A 15279-nucleotide genomic window follows, 5' to 3' on the forward strand; every position below is an offset into this window, starting at 1 on the left:
AAGTTTGTAGTTTTGCTTTCTTGAATCAAACTGCACTTTCCTGATTGTTCCCTCGTGGTCGATGCTCTGGAGAAAAGCTTCTGTTAAATCTAATGTAATAAATCAACACTGGACCTCGTGACAGGTTCAGTGAAACTGTTGAAAGTAACAGATTTTAGTGCAGTGTTATGAAAGCAGAAACAAAATTCAATATTAATGTTGATTTATAGTTTAGGAAGCTGATAATGACGCATATTCGGATATTTATATATATTTACACGTGTTGGTCAGAACAGTTTTGTCTAGTTCTTATATCCAGTGACATTTTGCCAAAATGGTTTTTAATACTGAATATGTTCTAGTCTTATTTTTACGGGCTGAAAGAACAAAGGGAATCTTGGTTCTAAATAAAACGTTTGATTAAACACTCGTGACTTCCGGTGTGCTGAGGCGGTCTCATCCTGATGACGTCAGATACGGAAGTAAACAAAACAACGAAGAGCCCGCTGATCATCGCTGCGTCAAAATGTCGAAATCAAACCTGAGGCAAACGTTTCTGAAACCGGTGAGACGTCACACCGCTTTACAGCTGACGTCACTTTCTAACCGGACTCCCCGGCTCTGACGTCACAGCCGGAGGATGCTTGATCCAGGCTAGTTAGCATGTTAGCTCAGGCTTTAAGTCATGAAGTTTGACGTCAGGTTTCGTTCTCAGTGAATTCTGCTTCGTCTCTTCCTTGAACATCTCTTGATTTGAATTGAATTCGTTTTTCAACAGGTTTCGAACTTTATATAACTTCAGACTTTATTAAGTAACTTATTATAACTTCAGATTTATTTAGTAACTTATTATAACTTCAGATTTATTTAGTAACTTATTATAACTTCAGATTTATTTAGTAACTTTATATAACTTCAGACTTTATTAAGTAACTTATTATAACTTCAGATTTATTTAGTAACTTATTATAACTTCAGATTTATTTAGTAACTTTATATAACTTTCTTAAGTTGAATTTGTTTCTTATCGACCGAGTTGGTTTCGTTATGTTTAGTGATGATGACGTCATTGCTTTGGTCGTCTCTTCTTGTTTTTGGATGAATTGATGATTTCTTCTGTGAATGTTGTGACTTCACGGAGATGAAATCAAGAATCATGTGAACAGCTGGTTTCTCGTCCGCAGCTGATTCCCTTCGCTGGGACCATCCTGGGGGGGCTGGTCCCGGGGGAGATGGTCCTCATCCAGGGCTCCGTGCCGTCAGGCGCCGACAGGTGAGGGTTCCAGAAGGTACAAGAGGTTTCATTCACCTGAAGTAAGACGGAAACGAGTGAGCTGTGTGGCCCCGCCTCTCTGAGCGGGGGGGTCACCTGCCGGTTACTACACCTTCAAGGTCCTACTCTCAATATGAATCACCTGATACCCCTGAAGCCTCGGTCCCTGATACCTCTGTCCCCTGGTGCCTCGGGCCCCTGGTGCCTCGGGTCCCTGAAGCCTCGGGTCCCTGATACCTCGGTCCCCTGGTGCGTCGGTCCCCTGGTGCCTCGATTCCCTGATGCCTCGGTCCCTGATGCCTCGGTCCCTGGTCCCTCGGGTCCCTGATGCCTCGGGTCCCTGATGCCTCGGGCCCCTGAAGCCTCAGGTCCCTGATACCTCGGTCCCCTGGTGCGTCGGGCCCCTGGTGCCTCGGGTCCCTGACGCCTCGGGTCCCTGGTGCCTCGGGTCCCTGAAGCCTCGGGTCCCTGGTGCCTCGGGTCCCTGAAGCCTCGGGTCCCTGAAGCCTCGGGTCCCTGAAGCCTCGGGTCCCTGGTGCCTCGGGTCCCTGAAGCCTCTGGACCAGCTCCTGTTAATCCATTATTATTATTTGTTGAAATCAGCTGAGAGGAACAAAGACCTGAAGCTGAATCAATGATTGGTGGATGATGGTGTTTTACTGGAGGTGTCCTCTCGTCCCTCTGCGGCGTCTCCAGGTTCCAGGTGGACTTCACGTGCGGCAGCAGCGTCCATCCGAGGGCCGACGTAGCTTTTCACTTCAACCCCCGGTTCCAGAAGTCTCCGTGTATCGTGTGTAACTCGCTGCAGGGGGAGCGCTGGGGCCGAGAGCAGATCCTGAACCACATGCCCTTCGCCACCGGGGGCGCCTTCGAGCTCATCGTGCTCGTCCTGAAAGACAAGTTCAAGGTGAGGACGACGTTCAGGTCCATTCTGATGGGACGGACAGGATCAGAGTACTTGTACTTCATCAATCATATTCAATTTGTATAGCTAACAAATCACCATCTGCCTCAAAGGACTTCACAAGGTGCAACATGGTACTGGTACTGGTCCTCTCAGTACTTCAACTGTACTCTCAGTACTGTTCTATCAGTACTTGTACTGTCCTCTCAGTACTGTCCTCTCAGTACTTGTACTGTCCTCTCAGTACTTGTACAGTCCTCTCAGTACTGTCCTCTCAGTACTTGTACTGGTCCTCTCAGTACTGTCCTCTCAGTACTTGTACAGTCCTCTCAGTACTTGTACTGTCCTCTCAGTACTGTGTGTGGTGCTGCAGGTGGCTGTGAATGGCGTCCACGTGTTGGAGTACAAACACCGTCAGGATCTGGACCGAGTCGACACCCTCTGTGTTTCTGGAAAGGTCAGTGCGGAGGTCGTGGGCATCGCCCCCCCGAACACCGTGAGTCCGAGCTCTGCGACGCTGAGTCATGTGACCCGACAGGTGAGGAAGCGAAGGAACTGTTCATATGAAGACAGAGTTGGTTCGGTCGAGAGTTTGAATGATTTAAAGCTTCAATAGAACAATCTGAAATTCATTGTGTTTTGTAATAAAGTCTGTTTCTTGTTTCTTCCTGTTGTAGCTGATTTTCTCCTCATCAGGCAACTTGGTGAGTCTGTTGATGCGTGAAGGTCGTGGTGGACGTCCAGAGGTCACGTGACAGACACACATTACGGGGATCAGTGACGAAGCTGATGATAAATTTGTCTGTAAATGTATTAGTTTGTTAAAAAAAATATTGTGACGTTTAACAATATTTGACATCTTACATTTCTTCTTATTATTTTATTTTCGGTTGAAGAAAATCCTCTCTTTTGAAATAATAATAATCAATTTTTTTTTCTTTTATCAATAATAAATCGATTGTCCACATGATCTCATGTGTTGGTGTCGTTGGCGTCATTAAGGCCTCGTGTGTGACCTGATGGAACCTTTGTTCTGTGCAGAGCGTTCCCTTCAGGGGGGATCTGGGGGACGGACTGGGTGTCGGACGCAGCATCACGATCACAGGAGAAACTCATCCCAACGCTCTCAGGTGAGCTTTCATCCTTCTCAGTGTAAACCAGTCAAACCAGTCGTCACGATTTAATGGTGAAGCTTTGTGAGAAAATGATTTCAAATTCTATGTTTAGTTTTTATAAAATCGCCCAAAACATATTTTATAGGAACTTATCATCTGAAAATCTGAAGTAAGTAAAGCTTCCAGATACATGTAGTGGAGTAATGTCCCCCAGGAAGGAGTACTAGTAAAAGTACTGAATTACTAGACAGAAACTGAGCAGGTCTTAAAGATGATTTGTTAAATCATGTTTCAGTTTCTGTGTGAATCTTGGAACGTCGAGCGGCAGCGACTTGGCTCTGCACCTGAATCCTCGTCTGAAGCGCCGCCGCCTGGTCAGGAACTCCTTCCTGTCCGAGTCCTGGGGCCCGGAGGAGACGGCGCTGGACTCCTTCCCCTTCGCTGCAGGACAGTACTTTGAGGTACCTCCTGACCTTTGACCTTTCTTATCGAATGTTTCGAGTTTCACATTATTTAAACTTTTCCCGACATTTGAGAATCTTTTTATTTTCTTAAACGACTTTTGAAAATTTTTTGACTTTTATTTGATTGAAGTGAATTTTGACTTTTTATTATTTGTTTTATACTAAAGAGAGCATCTCAGAGGAATCGAACGTGTAACACGTGTTTGTGGTCTGTCCCCTGTGCAGATGATCATCAGGTGTGAACCTCAGCAGTTCAAAGTCGCTGTGAACGGCGTCCACCAGCTGGACTACAAACACAGAGTCCAGGAGCTGAGGAGCATCAACCAGGTGGAGGTGCAGGGAGACGTCACGCTGCTCGACGTCAACATCTTCTGAAGCTCCTCCTCCTCCTCCCTCCTCATCCTCCTCCTCCTCCCTCCTCCTCCTCCTCCTCCCTCCTCCTCCTCCTCCTCCCTCTCCTCCTCCTCCTCCTCCTCATGATGATGCTGGACCACGCTTTCATCCACAAACAGACGTCACCTTACAAACTCTTTTCTTTCTTTGTCTAATAAACTGATCACATGATGTTGGAGTCGGTCACATGGTTTGTTTCAGCTGCTTTTTGGTTTGTCTGGTCATGATGCACCTGGGCTATGATTTCTGTAAAGATCATTTTGACACGCCCAGAATACAGAACTTCTTGGGCCTGGAAAAGTCCCAAAAGGGAAATCCAAGTCCTTCTAGATCCAACAGGATCCGGGCCCTTAGAGAATGTTTCTTCAAACAATGAACAGAGTTCATCGTGTGTGGTGGGAGGTGGTTACAAAGCTTTGGTGCACAGCAACACAAACCTGTCTTTTGGGCTATTGAGGGAGCCAGTGGTAGAATACCTGGGCGGGGGGGGAGGGGTCTTCTACCACCAGTAATCCTGAATATACATTACAGTAGGTGAGTATCAAAGCATGAGTCACCTTTATCCTTATGATAAAAAGCAGTCTGGCATTTATGTGTAACACCGGTGTTATGTACTGGTTTGTTGTGATAGCACCATGTCAGTGATGGGAACCAGGAGGGAACAATCCAGAACAAGAATCAAGAAAGCAAAACTACGAAGCTCTGTAAATAAGTTCTACTGAAGCGCTACTCATTTCATTTCCATCAGTGATCACAGGACCATTATGGTGATTGAAGTTTCATCTTTGTTTTAATGAGTAGATTCTTGCTCTTGGTTCCAGGCTGAGGAGGGGATATGAACTTGGTTTGGAGCATCAGACTCGTCTGGCGCTACAGATCGATAAATCAGGCATCTTGAGCGAGGCTGGTTTGAACCAGTTATGATATTCAAAGGATGAACAGAGACGCTTGAATTTAAAAGAGTTTCCCCCTGAAATTTAAGGACCAGTTCATGAAAATCCCATAAAAACAACTTCCAGGAATAAAAACAAACAAGATTGTCATCAGGTTTGTTGATACAATTTTTATTACAAAAATCAAGTCCATACATTAAAACTACACCTGTACATTTGACAGCTCAAGACAAATATCATAAAAATGGGCTTAAATCTACCTTTTAAAATAGAGATAAAACAAGACTATTTACAGAAACTGCCGTCAATTAATAAAATGTCCTGTACAGAGTAAAACCCACACATGTACACACGCCTGTATCCTGCTGAGAGTGAAAGGGCTGAGGTAAAGGCCAGCTTCCTGTGGGACAGCTGATCAGTTGAATTAGTGAAGAACCGACGTCCTGCTGCGGAGCGGGAACACGTGACCTCCGTCCTCAGAAGTCTGCGTCCAGCCTGAAGGTGTTGTCCGAGGGGCCGGACATGACGCCCATCCTCTGGTACTCGCCCACGCGCTTCTCAAAGAAGTTGGTCTTTCCCTCCAGAGAGATGTTCTCCATGAAGTCGAAGGGGTTCTCCACCCGGTAGATCTGTAGAGAGCAGAAGTCAGTTTACTGTGATGGACATGTGACGTGCGTGGACAGCGGTGGAGTCGGGGTCTGTTCAGTGTGGCGTCTGTCTCGTGCTGCTGGCGTCCGGCAGTGAACCACTCGTCCTCTGGTCAGACAGCAGCAGCACTCAGCCCCCATCATCGGCTGAGGTCCGTACCCCTGCGCGTCTCATCATCACAGACCCCGCCCCCCCCAGGGCCACAGAGCGGCGGCGGTTACCTTGTTGAAGCCGAGCTCCAGCATCAGGCGGTCGGCCACGAACTCGATGTACTGCTTCATGAGGTCACAGTTCATCCCGATCAGCTTCACCGGCAGAGACTCCGTCAGAAACTCCTGACGCACAAAGAAACACAACAGGTCAACAAAAAAGTTCAACGGCGACAAACACACGTTGGTGCGAGTGCATGGCGAGGACCGACCTGCTCGATGGCCACGGCGTTCTTGATGATGTCGGTGACGGTTTCTTTGGACGGCTTGTTGAGCAGGTGTTTGAACATCAGACAGGCGAAGTCACAGTGCAGACCCTGAACGCAGCACAGTCACAACAACACACTGTTAACACAAACTCGGGTCCAAGCTGGGTCAGAGGTCACATGATCAAAGCTCCAGAGATCTGAATTATACAAGTTGTTAATTCACCACAAACCAGATCAGTGCCCGTCTCATGTGATTACGTTACTGTGATCAGGTGATAAATGAGCTGGTCAGTTATTGGTTAGACGTGGGGGGGGGGTCAGTGTGAGGCGGTCACCTCGTCTCTGCTGATGAGCTCGTTGGAGAAGGTCAGGCCGGGCATCAGGCCTCTCTTCTTCAGCCAGAAGATGGCAGCGAAAGACCCAGAGAAGAAGATTCCCTCCACGGCGGCGAAGGCCACCACTCGCTCTCCTGGAGGAACAACACCAGATACAGATCATCAGTACCAGACCTGGTGGAGCAGGAGCAGCACCACCACCGGGGTCACGGGGGGAGCCTTACCGTAGGCGGCGTTGCCGTTGCCGATCCAGTTGAGCGCCCAGTCAGCCTTCTTCTTCACACAGGGCAGAGTCTCGATGGCGTTGAACAGGTATTCTCTGAGGGTCAGTGAACGCAGCGTCAGACAACAGCACCGAGCAGGAGGAACGGGTAGGGGGCAGTAGAGAGCTCACCTCTCTTTGGGCTCCCTGATGTACGTGTCGATGAGGAGGCTGTACATCTCCGAGTGGATGTTCTCCATGGCGATCTGGAAACCATAGAAGCAGCGGGCCTCCGTCACCTGCACCTCCTGCATGAAGCGCTCCACCTGGTGGTCACACGGCGACAGGTGGGAATCAAACACTGACGCCCGGTCACAATCACAGGTCAGCACCGGCTCAGGCCGCAGCTCGCCGCACTCACCAGGTTCTCGTTGACGATGCCGTCGCTGGCGGCGAAGAACGCCAACACGTGAGAGATGAAGTACCGCTCCTCGTCCTTCAGAGACTCCCAGTGCTGCAGGTCCTTGGACAGGTCCACCTGGGAAACCAACAACACGCCGTTAGCGCTCGTCATGAGACCACGTTACCCGTGGGGCACTGCGGCGGCGGAGGTCCCATGTACCTCCTCTGCGGTCCAGAAGGACGCCTCGGCCTTCTTGTACATCTGCCAGATGTCGTGGTACTGGATGGGGAAGATGACGAAGCGGCTGGCGTTGTCCTTCAGCAGAGGCTCCGCCTCCTCGCCGCTGCTCTTCTTCACGGCTTTGGGCTGAAAACAACACAAGACACTTTGTGTAAGTGATCAAACACACAAAAGGTGTCATCTTGTCCAAACTCCACAGATGTATAATATTCACACGGGAGAACAGTTTGGACTCAGCGTCATCAGATCAGCTGACCTGAACATGTCCATGAACACGTCATCATCCAGGACCTGAGCCCGGTGGATTCTGACGTCAGTGTTAATAAAGTTCGACTGATTCACAGATCTACACATGGAAACAGAAGCCGAGGAAGTGACGTCATGCGGACAGCTGGTCCTCGGGTTGGCGCCACAAACATCACTTTAGGCGCCATGCGAGAAACAATGAAAACTCCCGCTCAGTGACGTCACTGTGCGTGACGGTGACGTGTGTGATGACGGAAGCTTTCTCCTGATTTACTCACCGCAGCGTCAGAGAAGATTTTCCGCGCGGCTTTCGACGCCAGGATGCGGGAGCTGCTCACAGCGGGAGGCTGCAACACAAAGAGAAGATCAGTCTCCACACACTACCGGAAGCTCCTGGGGAGAAGAAGAAGTTCCCGCGGTTTGTCCTCTCACCGTGTTTTCTTTGTCCAGCGCCATGTTGTCGGTCTGACTGCACAGGGAGTTCTCTTCTCTGACGGAAAGAGGCGAGCGAAGCATCGTGAAGAGGAGGAGGTGACGAAGAGGAGACTGTGGAGCTGCTGCTGCTGCTTCTCGGTGGCGGCTCACTGACTCTGGACCTGCTTCTTCTTCTCTGCTGGATGGCGGCTCACTGACTCTGAGCTTCGTGTGCTCTGTTTCTCTATTTATTGGAATCTTGGCGCCACAACGCAGCTGACCAATCAGAGCTCGGCTAGGTAGGTGGCTCTTTAAACTGACTGTGACGAAGCCAATCAGGCTCCGCGTCGCGTTCACGTGTCCAGCGCGGTTTCGGGGGGGGGGGGCACTGTTACAAAATAGTCTGAAATCAACGTTACACAAGATTCACAATGAGCCTTTAGGAAACACACACTGCTGCACAACACGGAGCTGTGACTCGCAGACACGTTAACACGCTCATTACTTAGTGTGTGTGTGTGTTTTTTATATCTGTGTGTGTCTGTGTGTTGAATAATCTATGACAAGGAGCCTCTCCCTGCAGTACCGCTAAGTGACCACACGGTGTCGCTTTACGTTCGTTTCTTCTTCTACAGTTTTTCTTTTTCTTCGGCTCGTTCAGAATGTCGGTCAGTAAGGCAATGGGCGGGGACTTCACCAGCCAATGATGAGTCTCTCTCACGTAACTGGCATGACGTCAGTCTTCTGCCATTGGTCACGCCCCCCAGTGCCTTACGGGATTGGCTGAGCGCTGTTACCGGGTACCCGGTTGTATAACGTCTTCCCTGTCGTCGAGCAGTACCTTTATACAAGAAGAGATTATATATATACATATGTTAACATTTAATAAACATGAGTTATTTTTTCCCTAACCCCATACATATATATCTATATATTTATACATGTATGTGTATGAGAAGAGAATGATATCACATATGATTCAACGTGTCCCTGGTCACAGACACACACAACATTACAACCTCTATAATTTACACAAGCCACAGTAAACAGACATTATGATGAACAAGTGACACAACCACCCAACGCCACTCATTCTTCTCTTGGAGGTTGTCCTGTGTCTCTTTGCTGTTTCAGGAACTGTTCAATATTCAGATTATAAATAAAGTTAATTCAGTGTTTGTTTGTTTTTTTGTTAAAATTGTTGTTATAAATAAAGCTTGAGTTTGAATCATATGAAAACAAAAGAAAAGAAGTATCTCAGTGAATAAAGTACAGAGCAACACTTGATGATGGATGTATGTTTTTATTATAAAAGCCATTTTCTTCCCATCGCTTACAGGCAAATGTTCAGAAACAGGATTATTCCAAGAAATGTTGATATTATTAAGAATAACATTTAATAACATGAGGTATTTTCTTACTGGCTACACTATGGGCCAAATCAAGCTATCAAAAACAGTACTTTTCCTCAACATATAATTATTAAATAAGAATAATATTGTGTAAAGCAAAGATAGTAGGTAGTATCACGGTGAGGAATACTGTCCACTGACATTTTTTAAATATCAATAACTTGTACTGTCATAAATGCAGATTACACATAACATTGTTATAGATATCAATATATTTACATTTTTTACAGTCACAGACAAACAAACAATACAGGGGCTTTGGCAAAAAACAAAACGAGTGCATACATTTAGCTACACTTGACATATACACATGTAGTAAACATGATTATTCACGGAGAGAGTACAAAAACAAGCAAGATTTAAAAAATCCAGTGCAATGTCAGGTTTCTGTTGGTTTCTGTCTGTGGATGAATAGCAGCCTGTCGCCTTCATGTCCTCCTCTTCCTCATCTTCCTCCTTCGAGTTTGTGGGAAGAAAATGTCCTGAGCTGGGGGGGAAACTCGCTGTCGTCCGGCTCCAGCTACGTCTACATGAAATAAACTTATATTTTAACCAGGTTACAAAAACACTTGATTACTAAAGCTGGTAATTCTTAATCATATGTGGCATGAACACACCTTGATGTCCGTGTACAGAAGCCCGTGAGCTCAGCGTCACCCACCATGACCGGTTTGCAGCCACAGCATCTTGGTATTTGTGAGTGTTTACAATCTCTGGACAGTTCTCTGTGCGTTTTACTGAAGAAGAGACTGATTTACTAGTAGTTGGAGTGTAGTGAATGCTTCGACCTCAGGGGGGAGCTGGTGAGCCTGGCTGATGCTGCTCAGCTCAGAAAGGTTTAGTTCCACTGGCAACATGAGAAGAAAACAGATCAGTCTGGTAAAACAGAAAACTGGTCTGGTTTAGTTTGAGTTGATGGTTTTGACCCGGTTCTGTTCTGTGTATAAACGTAGCGGGGCCCGGTCGTCGTCACGTGTTCACTGGCTGATCGAGGTGTGGAGTAGACATGGTGGTCCTGATGTGACGGGTGAGGCGGACTGAACACCCCCCCCCCCCACACACACACCTGGGGTCCTGAGTCGGCCCTGTGGGTTCCTGAGTCTGTTAGTCGGCGGTGGGAATGAGCACGCCGACTGGAAGCGCAGGGCCTCTGCTTAGGGCCGTGGGCAGGGCCACTCTGTTGAGGTCTCCGGTTTCGGCGGGCCAAGAGGGCGCCCTCTTGGAGGTCATGTGCCGCCGAGCATGTTTGGTCAAGTGGTCACTGCGCATGAAGCGCCGGTCACACACGTTGCAGACAAACTTCTTCTCGCCAGTGTGCGTCCTTCGGTGGCGAGAAAGCTCGTCAGAGCGGGCAAACTTTTTGTCACATCCCTCCCAGTGACAGCTGAACGGCTTCTCACCTGCACAGGAGAAAAAGAAGCTGAGTGTTAACACGTAGGAACAGAACCACAATCACAGTCTCAACCAGTCAGGAGTCAGCTGTCAATCATGAGGTGTCCGCCTGTTTTCATATCAATAAATAACTGATTCAAACCAAACTGATCAGAAACACTTGAACTAACGTCAGTGAGATAAGAACGAGCTGAAATGACAGAAACAACTTGACAAACATTTATTTAATTGTTAGTTTGGTTCATGTCCCATCTGCTAACATGGAGGAGGAGGGTTTATGACCTATACTGCAGCCAGCCACCAGGGGGCGATAGAGATGATCTGGCTTCACTTTTGGCAGCCATCATGTCAGAAGGAACAGACTCAGTCTCTCACAGCGTTTCAACAAAAGTAAAAAGTTCTAAACTGATGAAGGAAACAACAAACGAGGAAAGGGATGATGTGATTGGTTGGTGCAGTGTGTGTCTCTACCTGTGTGTGTGCGCAGGTGAGCCTTCAGGTGGGAACTCTTGAAATACGTCTTTTTGCAGCCGGGGAAGCTGCAGACGTAGTTTCGCCTGCGGGAGAAGTCGGCCTGCGAGGCGCCGCTCGCTCCTGGAGGCAGGTAAACTGGAGCCGGGGCCAGCGGCAGCAGCTTGGTGTTGCCCAGGGTCATGATGGTCTGCGGGCCCTGCGGCGCCTGGGAGACGGGCGGCTGAGGGACCACGAACATCACGGTCCCCTGTGGCATGGCCGAGCCCAACAGCAGAGACTGCGTGAAACTGTGAGGAGACTGGGGCAGGAGGGGCTTTGGCCCCCCCGGGGTCTGCATTTGAACCGGAGCTTGGACAAAGGCGGAGATCATCCCAGTCCGGCCGCCCACTGGGATCACCTGACAGAGCAGCGGGGAGGAAGGGACCGGCGAGGACAGGGAGGAAGACGCTTGGGAGAAGTGAGGAGGAGACACTGGGGAGGGAGGACAGGACGGGCTGTGAGGAGATAGAGGACGTCCATCCTCCTTCTCTGGAGGCGTCTCTAGAAGTCCTGGCCGAGGAGGCGTTTCTGTTGGGGGGGCGCAGGAGGGGGGAGGGGGAGGAGGAGGAAGGCTGAGGCTGTCGGCGGTGTGGCGGATGACGCTGGTGGCCATGGCTCTGCCGGGCGGAGCCACACAGCACGACTCCGTCTGAGGTGACAGTGCTGAGGTGTCCGAGGGGAAGAGGGGGGAGGAGTCACTGAGGAGGGCGGGGCCTATGCACAGCGCCAGGCGGGGGAAGACTGGTCCGGGGGCGGGGCTCAGTGCGGGGGTGGAGGAGGACTCAGAGAAGCTCGGACTGTGAGGTGGAGTCATACACTGAGCAGTCGACAAAATAATAACAATTATTATTGTGAAACGTGTTAAAGTGACAGAATATATTTATGTGTATTTCTACTTGATTATAATTGATCATAATTCACTTAATTTCAATGGCATGGGATAAAAGGGTGTGTATATATATATATATTTTGTAACAACTTAAAACATTTACATACATAATACACCAACAAATATTTTTTATTTAGGTTATTGTTGTTTACATGACATTTCGCTAAAAAAAATCTTTGTTTTTAAATATTTGTTAAATTAGTACTTTCATATTTTTAATGGCATTTCTATCAACACAATATTTAAGTTCAATTTAAATTCAATATTTTAATCTTCCTATAAAAAAATGTATGATTTACTATTATCACCAATCATGAAATGATATTATTATTGAACCAAGCGTCTCTAAGTCTGTTTCTAGGACTGTGAGGTTTTGGTTCTGGTTTGAATCGACGTCTCTTCTCACCAGTGACGACAGAGCGCTCAGGTCTTTGGGGGCGTCGCCTCCCTCTGGGTGGAGCTGGATGGAGTCACACGAGTCAGAGGTTGGAGTCAGGGGGCGGGGTTTGTGTGACCTTTGACCCCAGAAGCTCATGCTGACGAGCGCCTCAGCAGCCTCCAGGTCGTGGTACTCGATGCACGGCTTCATCTCCATGGTCGCCGCTGGCAGTCCGTCCATACGGTGAACCTGAAGCAGATCAGGACCAAACAAGACTTAAATCTGATCCACAACAAAAACCTTATTGAGTATCAACAGAAGTCAAATAAGTTCAAGAAAGTTTGTAAGTTCACATATCGACTCCTGAAGATATCCTGCAAGATATTTAGAGACATCTAGTGGTGAAGTAAAATATAACAACTAAACCCTGAGGACACGAGGACTCAAGATGTTTTCAGACATCGTAAACACGTCAAGAACACGTCAGCAACACGTCAGGAACATGTCAGCAACACGTCATGAACACGTCATGAACATGTCATGAACATGTCAGGAACATGTCTGGTTCAGTTCATGTCTGGAAGCAGCTTCACAAAGATGCTGCAGATACTGAAGTCCTGGGTTAGGGTTATTAATAACCAAACCAATAACCAATAACCTATAACCACCTGCGGTCTTGAGAACTTCATGAGACAATTCTTCAAACTTAAACTGTTTAACAGCAACATGTTTGTTTATGACTTCTGTCTCTCACCCTGCCACTGTAGCCACACTGCCTCCTGCTGCCAGCAGGTGGAGCACTGACACAGTTCCTATTCCATCTAACAACCAATGATGTCACTCGCTTTACACACAAAATAAATCAGAACAATAAAAAACATCGTTGTTTATCAGCCGTGAAAGAAAATACTGAAATAATGAAATCACTGCATATAATGGGGGCTCAGATAAGTTAACATATAGGAAGAGGGGAGAGGGCGAGCGAGGGGCGAGGGACCTCTATATAGAGGGGTGGAGAGAGAGAGAGAGACAGACAGAGGGACAGAGACAGACAGACAGACAGAGTGACAGACAGACAGAGGGACAGAGAGAGAGAGACAGACAGAGGGACAGAGACAGACAGACAGACAGAGTGAGAGACAGACAGAGGGAGAGAGAGACAGACAGAGGGACAGAGACAGACAGACAGACAGAGTGAGAGACAGACAGAGGGAGAGAGAGACAGACAGAGGGACAGAGACAGACAGACAGACAGAGGGAGAGAGAGAGACAGAGAGAGGGGGGGTGTACCCAGGAAGTGTAGTTAAAACACACGCAAACAGAACATAAAGAGATCCCAATAATAATTGTATTATATTATCATCATTAAACTCAATAAATAAACCTCTGTGACTTTTTTCTTAATCAATGAATTTATCAGTTCTAATTCGGACATTTGAAATGACAGATATTTAATGATCAACAGTTTTGATGGTTTATTGATTATTAAAGAAACTAGATTAGTCTTATTAATGAAAACATGTTTTTGATCTGCTGATGAGATTAATCAATAACAAGATCTTTACTTGTTATGATTCTTCAAATGAACAGAATCTGATGACATCACACAGAAATCCATCAGATCCATCGGGTTCTACCGATCCACAACAAAACCAGTCCAGAAGCTCAACAAACACAAAACAGACACACACACAGACAAACACAGGCAATACTGGTTCACTGTGACCTCAGATAACCAGATCTCAGACCAGATCTGACCTGAGACCAGACCTGAGACCCCATCTGACCTGAGAACATATCTAAGAACAGACCTGAGACCCCATCTGACCTGAGAACAGATCTAAGAACAGAGCTGAGACTACATCTGACCTGAGACCAGATTTGACCTGAGACCAGAACTGAGACCCCATCTGACCTGCGAACAGATCTGACCTGAGACCACAGCTGACCTGAGAACATATCTAAGAACAGAGCTGAGACCACATCTGACCTGAGACCAGGTGAGACCCTCCGTGTTGTCATGACCCAGCGGGACCATGTGTATCAGGGGCCCGGGACAGCGATGCTGTCAGGGCGGACTCACCTGAGGAGGAGCCGGAGCAGAGGCCGGGGCAGCAGCCGGAGCAGAGCCGGAGATGGAGGCAGCACAGCGGACTCGGACCCGGAGCAGCGCCGCTTCACTTCTGGAGCCTCAAACACGAGCGAGCAGCAAACACAGAAACAAAAGTGAGAGCGCTCTGGCGGGTGGTAACACGCAGCCAATCACAGGCAAAGGTGTAGCGGGCACCGGCCAATCACAGGCCAGGCGCTGCGTGATCGGTACGTGACCGCGACGCGATTGGCTGGAGGCGGGGTGCGTGGCTGTCGGGGGGCGTGGCCGCGGAGTCAGCGGTGTCACAGTAAACCCGGTGAACCCGGGGGCGCGCACCAACTGGGGGAAAGGTTGGGACGCGGCGGCGGGCACGCGAATACCCGCGAGGACGCGCTTGACAGAACTACTGCAGCTCGGAAAACATGAAAATATCAAAACATATAGAAACATGACGTTATATATGATTTAGACAAGCGCGCGCACACACACACACATGTTTGTGTGTGACTTTAAACATCGAATAATAGATTCCTCCATCAACAACTAGAAACAAAGAAAACAGAAAAACAGAAAGATATGAAACTCTGAGGTGAATGTTTTCATCTTTGTTATATCGTTGATATGGAAAAAACTGAGTTGGATTCTATTGATTTATTTAGATATCACAAACAAACG

The 15279-nt window shown here is 47.9% G+C and overlaps 3 protein-coding genes and 1 non-coding gene across 6 annotated transcripts; 1 reads left to right on the top strand and 3 right to left on the bottom strand.

Annotated features, from left to right (window-relative positions):
* Positions 1-443: 443 nt before the first annotated feature.
* Positions 444-4299, top strand: LOC133973259 (galectin-8-like). Of its 2 annotated transcripts, XM_062411008.1 has the most exons (8): positions 444-544; positions 1164-1252; positions 1949-2159; positions 2530-2694; positions 2834-2860; positions 3198-3286; positions 3567-3732; positions 3961-4299. In XM_062411008.1, exons 1-8 carry the CDS (start codon positions 506-508, stop codon positions 4108-4110), a joined length of 936 nt encoding a protein of 311 aa, XP_062266992.1. In that variant the 5' UTR covers positions 444-505; the 3' UTR covers positions 4111-4299. The 2 variants fall into 2 exon arrangements, with proteins under 2 accessions (XP_062266992.1, XP_062266993.1); XM_062411009.1 differs by lacking the exons at positions 444-544; positions 1164-1252; positions 1949-2159 and adding an exon at positions 2203-2445 and having other exon boundaries at positions 2481-2694.
* Positions 4300-5171: 872 nt separating this feature from the next.
* On the bottom strand, positions 5172-8159 carry LOC133973246 (ribonucleoside-diphosphate reductase subunit M2-like). The gene is made up of 10 exons (XM_062410988.1): positions 7946-8159; positions 7792-7860; positions 7247-7393; positions 7046-7162; positions 6817-6950; positions 6647-6741; positions 6423-6556; positions 6091-6195; positions 5891-6004; positions 5172-5650 (listed from the first exon to the last, which is right to left on the bottom strand). Exons 1-10 carry the CDS (start codon positions 8027-8029, stop codon positions 5498-5500), a joined length of 1152 nt encoding a protein of 383 aa, XP_062266972.1. The 5' UTR covers positions 8030-8159; the 3' UTR covers positions 5172-5497.
* Positions 5719-5852, bottom strand: LOC133974054 (small nucleolar RNA SNORD94). The gene has a single exon (XR_009924647.1). It is a non-coding gene; the product is annotated as a small nucleolar RNA SNORD94 (small nucleolar RNA).
* A 1051-nt stretch (positions 8160-9210) lies between the features above and the next one.
* Positions 9211-15237, bottom strand: LOC133973243 (Krueppel-like factor 11). Of its 2 annotated transcripts, XR_009924544.1 has the most exons (5): positions 14596-15237; positions 12540-12761; positions 11203-12061; positions 9957-10739; positions 9211-9865 (listed from the first exon to the last, which is right to left on the bottom strand). XR_009924544.1 is itself a non-coding variant. In XM_062410983.1 (4 exons), the coding sequence occupies exons 2-4, from the start codon at positions 12750-12752 to the stop codon at positions 10444-10446; spliced, it is 1368 nt and encodes a 455-aa protein (XP_062266967.1). In that variant the 5' UTR covers positions 12753-12761; positions 14596-15237; the 3' UTR covers positions 9211-10443. The 2 variants fall into 2 exon arrangements, 1 of the variants encoding a protein (XP_062266967.1); XM_062410983.1 differs by having other exon boundaries at positions 9211-10739.
* Positions 15238-15279: the final 42 nt, after the last annotated feature.

This window comes from Platichthys flesus, chromosome 18 (assembly GCF_949316205.1).
Source record: "Platichthys flesus chromosome 18, fPlaFle2.1, whole genome shotgun sequence".
Lineage (NCBI taxonomy): Eukaryota > Metazoa > Chordata > Actinopteri > Pleuronectiformes > Pleuronectidae > Platichthys > Platichthys flesus.